Here is a 9,898-nt window from a genome sequence, read left to right as displayed (position 1 = left end):
GACACTATCCGGGACTTAGGATTAACCCTTGATCATAAGCTTAGTGTTCGCAGCGGCGCGAACAGGGGTAATTTTTCGGAACACGAATATTTTTTATAAAAGAAACCGGCGATACCTTTTTAAGCGGTGGTAAAAACCGTACCGTTTTGTGCTTCTTTTCTTTTAGTATTGATCGCACGCAACGAGTACGATCCTTTTATTATCTAATTACTCTCTCGCATTCTCTCTCCCATTGCGTAAGTGCGTAGCATCAAATTCCCCGAAGCGCGTATTTGACGTTTTGTCGGACATGTCAACAATAGCGTCGTTATTGTTGACACTTAGCTTTCATCAACATTATTGTGATATCGTAGATAAGGCAAATAAGATGCTAGGGTTTATTTGGAGGCAAAATAGCGAGCTCTCCGACCCACACTGTTTAATTACTCTTTATAAATCGCTTGTACGTTCTTTGCTTGAGACTAGGTCGGTGGTCTGGTATCCCTCGTCCGCTGAGTGGTCTAATAAGCTAGAATCTGTCCAAAAAAAGTTTACACGTTTTGTCAACGCTTTGTTCAACATGATTTCTGGATATTTATCCAGTGATAGCGATAGTAATGATGACAACCATGTTGAAAATCTTGTCGCGCATCGGAGAATGTTGCGAAGTATGTTCGACCCATTGGATCTTCCGAATGAAAAGTGAGTGTAACAAGCTAAGTTAAGCACATCTATACCGATATGTCCTAATTGTTTATGTTTATTACAAGTTTATTAAAAACTTCAGATTATCAAAAGATGCTTTCCTGTACGGCTTGTCCGAAATAGAACCAAAGTTTCCGCCGGTCAAGGGTAAAGGGTTAACACCAAAAGAATCGTTGGCTGTTACCCTTCGCTTCCTAGCTGAAGGAAGCTACCAGCAGGGCGTTGGACAAGATTTTAATGTTGCCATAGCGCAGCCAACATTTTCCATCGCTTTTAGCAAATGTTTGGCAATACTTGAGGAACCTCTTGGTCCAACTTGGGTAAACATGGAAATGGATAGAAACGAACAGCAAGAAGCACGCCGATACTTTTCTCTAAAAGCAACATTCCTGGCATTGTAAAGTGCGTTGATGGCACACACATCCGAATCATTGCGCCAGTCTTCGACAGAGATTATCACTACAACCGTAAGGGGTTTTACAGTTTAAACGCGATGGTGGTAAGTAACACTGTTTCATGGCATTTAATATACTGTGTAGTGTTTAACTATTGTGAATTATTCATGTATCTCATATGGATGTGTCTATCGGTTTGTTTCACCATGCAGCTAGAAAAAGGTTATGTTTATATCCGTCTCCAAGCATGCAGTGTTTCGACCGAGGTACATCCAAGTACCTAGACAGGCACAACTAGACTGTCTTTATTCTACACTGCTTCTCCAACCCATACAAGCACACTACCAGGATGCTACGGCAAAGTCCAGATGTGCTGTGGTTCTACCCGTAAGCATCAATTATAGCTTTGTAAAAAGCAGAGTAGAAGGGTAAATTTTTCGCGTATCCTTTCGCTACAATGTCGTGCAGCACTTCTGTGTTGATCTAATTTCATTCTGCAGGGTAGAATGCTATTTTACCTTTGTACCTCAGCAGAAAAAACTGCCATTAGTACCTGATGTTAAGCTACGAAGAAGTGTTTTTTATTCTAGACATGACAACCCTATCGACAAACTGCTCGCCTGAGAGTGAATTTCGAGTAAAATTCACGGCTTCACAAGCGGCTTCACAAGCGGCTTCACAAAAGCTTCACAGCAGATCTTGTGAATCCGTTTTTTGAGAGTGTGTGCGTGAGATTCATTATTTCATGAGCGCGTTTTCGTAAGGTTCATTTTTACTCTGTAATGTTCATTTTCAATCGTTCTTTCCGTTGATTTTCAGCGGTGCAATGAAAACATTTTTTGTTTTTAACAAATATAATATTATTTTTTATTTTTCCTGGTTTTATGGCAAGCGTAAAAAGATAACAGTTAACATGTACTGTTTTAGAACCATAATAATATCAATATCTTACGCTTCATACCTTTTTTTCTATTCTTATTATCTACATAGTTTTAGACCATACCCCAGAAAAAATCCAGCATCCCAGCATCCAGCATCCAGACTGCGTACAATTTTCAACGCACGTATTCTGGTCCACATTATTCTGCCCACTATTTGTTACCGTTATCATAATCACGCGGTCTGTTTCGATCGGTGCAGCATAAACAATACATCATCGTGGACATTTTCTCCCTTCCAAGATCAAGTTTCGAAGAGATTCATATCCTACATCAATCAAATAGGTCCAGGCGAAAATTTTCAATGGAATTGCCAGCGTATTTCGAAACAAACTAACGTCGTGTCTTTGAGTTTGGCATAGGGTACGATCTGGATTTTATTTTGACCGCATTACCACGCGATTTTTTGCATCTTTCACTTCATTTTGTATCTGCAAATGGAATCTAAGACCGATAAGGAAGAAAAATTGTACACATGTTAGTTAAGTATTAACAAACGTTGTTTTTAGATATGCTTACCAACAAATACAAAGTTCAAATCAACAGGAAACTCCTATCGAATGGTGATTCCTGTACATGATACAAGAAAAAACAAGATTATTAATTAATTTCCTTACAGTTTGCTAAAAGTACATATTACTTACATGAGTTAGTTTATGGTTCGACCGACCTTCAACTTTGGCGGAGTATGTTATCCTGGACGGAGGATCAACGACAAGCTTTATCAGTGGCAGGTTTACAGTTCTGAGGGCCCTAATCAGGCTACTTCGGGAATTTGTGTTTTCATTTGTGGTTTTTCATCGAGGACTGGTAACCGTTGCCATGCATCTCCACGCGTACCGTTACAAGTGTCAAGAAACAACTGTCAAAGTACTTGTTTCCTTCTCTGTCAGTATAGCCATTGCTGTGGAAGTAAACGTATCGCACTAATTATTTGTAACAAGTCCAATTCAATTAACCCATTGTTTCTTTTCCAATTCTTTTGTGGGTCAAAGTATAAGGTAAAAAGTGCAACGGTAAAATTTGTTTCTCAAATTATATAAATTTTACTTACTTAATAACCAACAGATTACAAGAATGGAAAACAACATATCTCCATCGATGGACTTGTTGAATATGTTGCAGAAAAGATTTCCTCACTTGACTGTTGTTAATCAGCCAGTAACTTCCCAACCAATAACAAAGAATTTGGCGGTTGAATCTTCTCGGCTTGCTCCATCTGCCAACGCGATATGTACCATCCTTCCGGTTCCGGAAGATAGCGTTAACCCAACGATTGTTTCGTCCGGACCAGCTAACATAGCTAGTCAATTGCCACCTGAAAGCAAGACAAGATGCATTATACTACGGCCAGTAGAAGCTTCTGATAGTGCGAAAACGGTTTCTGCATCCCAACCTGCTCTGTCGTCAGGTGTTACTAGGAAAAGACGCATTGTTTGTCCGGTAGAAACCGTCGATAGTGTCACCGAGGTTCCTTCGTCCCTACCAACTATGTCGTCAGGTCTTAACAAGACAAGACGCATTATACGTCCAACAGAAGCTGATACTTCTGAAAAAAAGAAATGCGATTTAAGACATTCGCATCCTGTTGGACGAGATGACTTTCAGCAGCACGTTATCAAAGAACTAGCTATTATTAAAAAATCTGTAGCCACACTGAGAGTGCAGTTCGACAATTTTGTTGAAAACAGGCCGCGAACTAGTCCGATACTATGTACAGAAACTGTACCTCATATAACATCAAAGGAAGAGCTTGATGAGTTTGAAAATTTGTTGCACTATTCTGACAAATTTAAAAATATAGTAGAAATCTTAAATTGTAAGATTCAAACTACTAATGAACCTAAAATCATTATGAATGATTGTTTAAGGTTGTTATTCAACAGGGCGTTCTTAGTGCAGTGTTGTTGGCGTGGAGGTGGGCACTGTGAAAAAATTCCACTAAGATATTACCCGAAAATATTAGAAGTTTTTAAATATGTTGCCAGAAAAGATATGTTCAATGTAACGGATACTGATGTAGAACTATTTTTTAAATGTAAGCTAAAGAACGCTTATAGTAATTACAAAAATTATAAAAATATTAGAAAAGGTACTTGTAAAAAAACATACACCCGTATGAACAAATCTAAAACTTGTGACTAAAACTATGCGGTAATAGATACGATAAACATAATAAATAACTAAAATAACAACTGTATTAATAATAAAATTAGCTTACTTTCTCGAACGAGGTGTTACGCTCTATAGATCATTAGCACATGCCAGAATCTGAATTGACAAATAGAAGATGTTCGTCGAAGATTCCGAACTCGAGTTTTGGATGGCTCTCTCTAGCCATAGGTTAAAAAGTAGTTAGGCTAACCCATCTCCTAGGTGCAGAAGCTTTTTGATAGTAAAAAGCCCTGAAAGTTTTTCAGCAACCATCATTTCGGATTGAAATGCGCTAGAAATATGTTCTGTAATAACATGCAGTTTACTAAAGAATGCTTGAAAATAGAATTTTCAGCAAAAAACATTTTTATTCTAAAGCTGACAATAATTATCTACTCTTACAAGCGGTGGACTTGGAATAGAACGAAATGATGGATTGACTATTCGCTAGTCCGACAAAAAAGTGTGTAAAAGAGGGAAAAACATTTGGACTTCAGGGTTTGATGGGGAAGAGACAGCAACTAGCTTGCATCTTATTTGGTTTAACGGAACTTGTACCTGTATAGTAGGTATATGATTGTCAGCTCTGTAAATAAAAATATCTGCGGATGAAAATTCTAAATCTTGCCCGTCTTCAGTAAACTGAAAGCTAAATAAATCAGTTGCATATTCAAAGCACATTCCAATAACGATCAACAATGATGCGTTATATATTCCGGTGAACTTCACTACGGCGTTATTTTTGGTTAAAAACCATTCATCGCCAGGCGAGGCCTTTAGCAAAAAATTTGCACTAACTTGGATCCCTCGACCATTATAAAGTATCCGAGGATATTCACAAATGGGTTTGGTCAAACTTTGCACATTGGCTCGTTCTTCGGAGCGTGCTGCAACTTGTACGCCACATTTGAAGCTTGCTCGTACCGATTTTTTTAAAATGCCTAAATAGTTTTCAAAACAATATGTTAAAAAACTATCTAGCGGGCAAATCGTAGAACATCACGAGCCACATGTTGAAGGTTGTGAACGTTGCTCGTCAAATGTTCTCGGCCATAAATTTCTCCAAAATCACGCACATACGCATCTAAGAATAGCGCAGCACGGTTCCAATGTTGGCGATGAAATTCTGTGGAAAATATGGTTATGGAACAAAAATGAAGTAAAAAATAACTAAAGGCCCGTGCGCTCAAAATTTCCTCCATAACCACAACGTTGCCGTAATGCAAAAATGATCGGTATTGCGTTCCTTTCCATTTGCGCATGTAAATCACGTCTAGCGATTTCCTATTAATTTCCGAAGGAAGCCGTAGTGCATCACAAAAATCGCCTAATTTTTCCTTCTGGGAAGAAGATATTCGTGGATAGGACGCAAAATTTCCGAACCATATCCCCAACAACCATTTCCGTGTTACCCCGAGATCGCACAAATGCAAACGGTCACTTGTCGGAACATCTTCTACTAAGTCAAAGTCATACAGATCCTTTAAAGGTGTTTCCCACGGCTGATGATGGTCTTTGCATTCCTTTGTACGGAATCCAGCATCGGTTCTTAATGGCGCCCCTACCGAATCCAACACCATCTTATGACCGATGGGGTGGTATTCAGCAACGCAAGTACATCTTAAGCAACCATGCACTGCGTTGAAAGACTTTGTTGCTGCAAAATTAAAAAAAAAAATGCTTAGAATTTGCAATGATTCCTAATGAAGGCACACATTATATAATTCTTACCTTTAATAAATGCTCGTGCCGATGAATCCGCTATAAAGGCTCGGATTTTAAATTGAACTGATTTTGTGTTGATTTGAACACCTCTAGTGTAAAGCTCGTTTGCCTCCGTTACAAAAGGACGTAGGTATTCCTCAACACTTTTTGGTTTACCTTTGCCCGAAAAAACAGCAACCATCATAATTGGAGCATTTTCCAGTTCTTCTACCTTCATTAAAATGGACCACACTTCCGTTCGTCCACTTTTATGCAAAGGTAAACCATCAACAGGCAGTTGAACAGTAAACTGATCTGTGCATGGGATAGAAGATCTGTGAAAAGACACAATTTTAACACTAGAACTACCAAGCGTTTTAAGCGTTTTTCGTTTGTGGTTAATTTTTAAACAATTTCGAAGAGTTGGAGTATATTTTATTGTTTATTGCAGATCGTACTATAGAATATATATGTGAAACTCATGTTTGAACTACCTTAGAATTGTTTAACCCTAAAAAATTATGTGATGAAAATAAAGCGTTCCAGTCAAAATGACTGGTCCGGTAGTTCTAGTGTTAAATATATATAGTATTTATGCATATATGAAAGCACACTTGCAAGTTATGTACGAAATAACAAAATTTACTGGAAATATTGTTGAAGAGACCTTTCAATTCCTTTGTACCAATATTGACCGCCTGGAATAAGCTTCATTTGCTGGCTTAGAGTGGTACAAGTTTTTAGCAAAGTTCGACAATCTTTCGGAAGGTCAATGTTGGTATTGGTTCTTAATATTTCCAACAATTCGTTAACCGTGTCACGAGGCAAATTTCGAGATATGAAGAGGTGTCTCAAGCAATCTTTGATGTTAGTATGGTTTTCGCAATTGTGGTACTTGTTGCTGGTCATGGTTTCATTCGCCTCAACTTCCACAATCTCTTGTGGAACAGATAGTTCTTCGTCACTATCTGTATCAACTGGATACACTTCTACATTTTCGTCAGAAATTAGTTCTAAAATTAAACAATCATTACAATTTATTACTTCATACTGGTTGTGATATTTTATATTTAATTACCGTTATCTGAATCTCGCAGACACCTTCTTTTGCCATAGTTTGTTTCTTCCTCTAAAGGTATTTCGTACAACAATTAACACTGTTTCATAAACCGAGGACCAAACGAATCCTTTACATGAAATTACTTACCAATCAGCGATGAAGAAACTCGGCTAGGTCCTGCTTCTGCATCGTCGTATTCAGCCGAAAGTTGTGCCAACAGCTTATCACGCTGACGATACAACTTACCGGATTTTTTATTAAGCGACATGGTCGGCACAATAAAATCTTTTTTTTAACAACTTGGCAAACAAATATTTCACAATCACAATACACAGCGTCCACGAACTGGCGTAATCCACAATTCACGAATTATATGTATATTCCCGCATGAAACTATAGACAGCGACCGAGCGAAAACAGGAAAACAAATTTTTAGCCTACTACGACCTTTTTGCACATTCATTCGACACACGCCGAACTTTATCGCGATACAGCGAGCCACGCACACACTCTCATTTTGGGGTGATTCGAGCAAAATTTTCACCCCCTTTTCAAAAAATTCATCCATCGATGAACACTTTGTCGATAGGGAAACTTAGTTAAATATCGCAGGGAAACGTTATTCATTTCAAGCAATGGACATAATTGTATAGTACGAAATATGATTTGTATATATGATTTGTATGATATATTTGTATTTGTATGATTATGATTTGTAATATTTTTTTAGGTTTGCGACCATAAAATGCGGTTTCGGTATGTGGATACTCGATACAGCGGATCAAATCACGATTCACATGTTTGGAATGTTCATGGAATTGACGACATTTTTGCTAATAAACATAGAAATGGGGAAACTAATTTTAAAATATTAGGTTAGTTGTAAACTGTGAAATATCGATTCATTTTGAATATAAATAACCTCATTTAATTTCACAGGTGATTCTGCATATTCCGACGCCCAAGAGAAACGCTGCTCCTGACTCAGAAGAAGCTCTCCTCCTTCTTGGCGTAACGACCTTTGAGGTCATGCCGGCCATTTCTGGGTTACGCGACTTATTTTACCACGTAGCCGGATAGTCAGTCCTTGCTACCGGGGGACGGTCCGGATGGGATTTGAACTCGGTCCTGCCGTGTGGACCAGCGCCGTTTATCACATGCACCACCGGGCCACCCCCATAAGAAGCTCTATTCAACACAAATCACGCGAAGGGAAATTATCGAACGCACTACCGGTGTATTAAAAAATAGATTTAGATATGTGTTAGGAGCATGCCAGCTTCAATATACACCCGTAAAGGCAGGACAAATTACGAATGTTTGTTGTATTTTACACAACATATGTATAGCGTTTAAGATGCAAAATCATGTTCACGAAGAACCTGCAGAGTAAAATAGTAAAATGGGACGTAAACTATTTAATTGAACATGTTTTTTTAACTTGTGCATGCATTAATTTGTATATTTCTGATAAATATTTCTTATGGCTAATATCATTAATCAAGCATCAAGCTCTCCAGCAACTTAAATCATAAATTTAATTATTTATTATTACTATTTGAACGTTTCATTACTTCCAATATTTGTTTTAATGTATCATTGCACTCTTCTTGTAGCTTGTTGGTTTTTTCTTGGAGTTCCGTGTTTTTTTTCATTTCGTCGAGCATTTCTTTGTTTTGCGATAAAACATCTTCTATGCTTTTGTGCATCCTTTTCCTATTCGCTCTAGGTGCTATTGATGATGCTGGAATCACTTGTTCTACTGGTACTTCGACAATTTGTACCTGTTCAATAGGGTCCTGTTGTGATTGCTGTTGTTGTTGCTGTGGTTGCTGTGGTTGCTGATTGATGATGCTGGAATCACTTGTTCTACTGGTACTTCGACAATTTGTACCTGTTCAATAGGGTCCTGTTGTGATTGCTGTTGTTGTTGCTGTGGTTGCTGTGGTTGCTATGGTTGCTGTGGTAGTGATCGATGTTGTTCAATATTCCTGCTGTGGTGGTTGTTGTTGTTCTCTTTATTCCAAATGCCTAATGGTATAGTTGAATTGCCTGTCACGGTTGCTGCCAAATTTGTTAGGCTAACCACTCTTTCTTCAATGTCGTTCAACGGTTTGAGCCGACACAGACCGCCACCTGTAGCATTCATCGATGCTTTATTGTCCCGAAGTTTTTTCTTCACTGCGCATTTATAGTCAAACCAAACCTTTAAAAACAAGAGCGAAAGTAAAATTAGCATTTAATATTTGGTTCATTACAAGTGGCACTTGAAAACTTACCCGTTTCCAGACGTTATTTTGTTTAATCGGTGGTTCTATAGCGTTCAAATTCTCGGGCACTTCATTCGAAAAAGACGATTGGTCACCTTTATACAGACCCCTTGCGATATCTGGACAAGTTTCCAAAATATCCACCAGCTTTTCGTACTGCCGTTTAGATGTGCGTATTTCTTTGGTGCTCCTGAACACAACCACCAATAAATATATTTAGTTTCACGCTTAATAACACTTGAGAAATTATCGCTTACGTTTTTGCTCGTAGTTTCATACAGTCTCACTGTTCGCTCGCAACTGGCTGTTCACGTTCATAGCATCTCCTTTTATACCCTTTTCAAGGTAAAATTAGTTAGGATAAACATGGTTTTCTTTCCAAAGTGTGAACAGCATAACAGGTATCCAAAAGTTATAAAAGAAAGACCATAAAACAGAACAGGCACCTAGATGGTTTCAGCATGCGTACAAGCATACTACGGGTAATAAAATATATTCCTAAAATCCTTCCCTTACCTCCATTTGGTGGATGAGGTTTCGGCTTTATTTTGCTTTCAAAATATGTTTCTACACACTGATTCATAAAACATTCTCTTCAAAATTTCTTTGTTTTTCCATTAGCTGTTTTAATATTGCAACAGTTACGATAGTTATCCTTTATTTACAATAATTTTTCATGATATTTAAGAACAT

The 9,898-nt window shown here is 38.0% G+C and overlaps 1 protein-coding gene across 1 annotated transcript; it reads left to right on the top strand.

Moving 5' to 3' along the window:
* The first annotated feature begins 608 nt into the window (after window positions 1-608).
* Window positions 609-9,666, top strand: LOC125764046 (putative nuclease HARBI1). Its single transcript, XM_049427870.1, has 4 exons — window positions 609-647; window positions 1,025-1,183; window positions 7,666-7,767; window positions 8,074-9,666. The coding sequence occupies exons 1-4, from the start codon at window positions 609-611 to the stop codon at window positions 8,326-8,328; spliced, it is 555 nt and encodes a 184-aa protein (XP_049283827.1). The 3' UTR covers window positions 8,329-9,666.
* Window positions 9,667-9,898: the final 232 nt, after the last annotated feature.

Source organism: Anopheles funestus, chromosome X (assembly GCF_943734845.2).
Source record: "Anopheles funestus chromosome X, idAnoFuneDA-416_04, whole genome shotgun sequence".
Taxonomy (NCBI): domain Eukaryota; kingdom Metazoa; phylum Arthropoda; class Insecta; order Diptera; family Culicidae; genus Anopheles; species Anopheles funestus.
The sequence above is the reverse complement of the archived record's forward strand: the minus strand, read 5'-3'. Positions and strand labels throughout refer to the sequence as shown.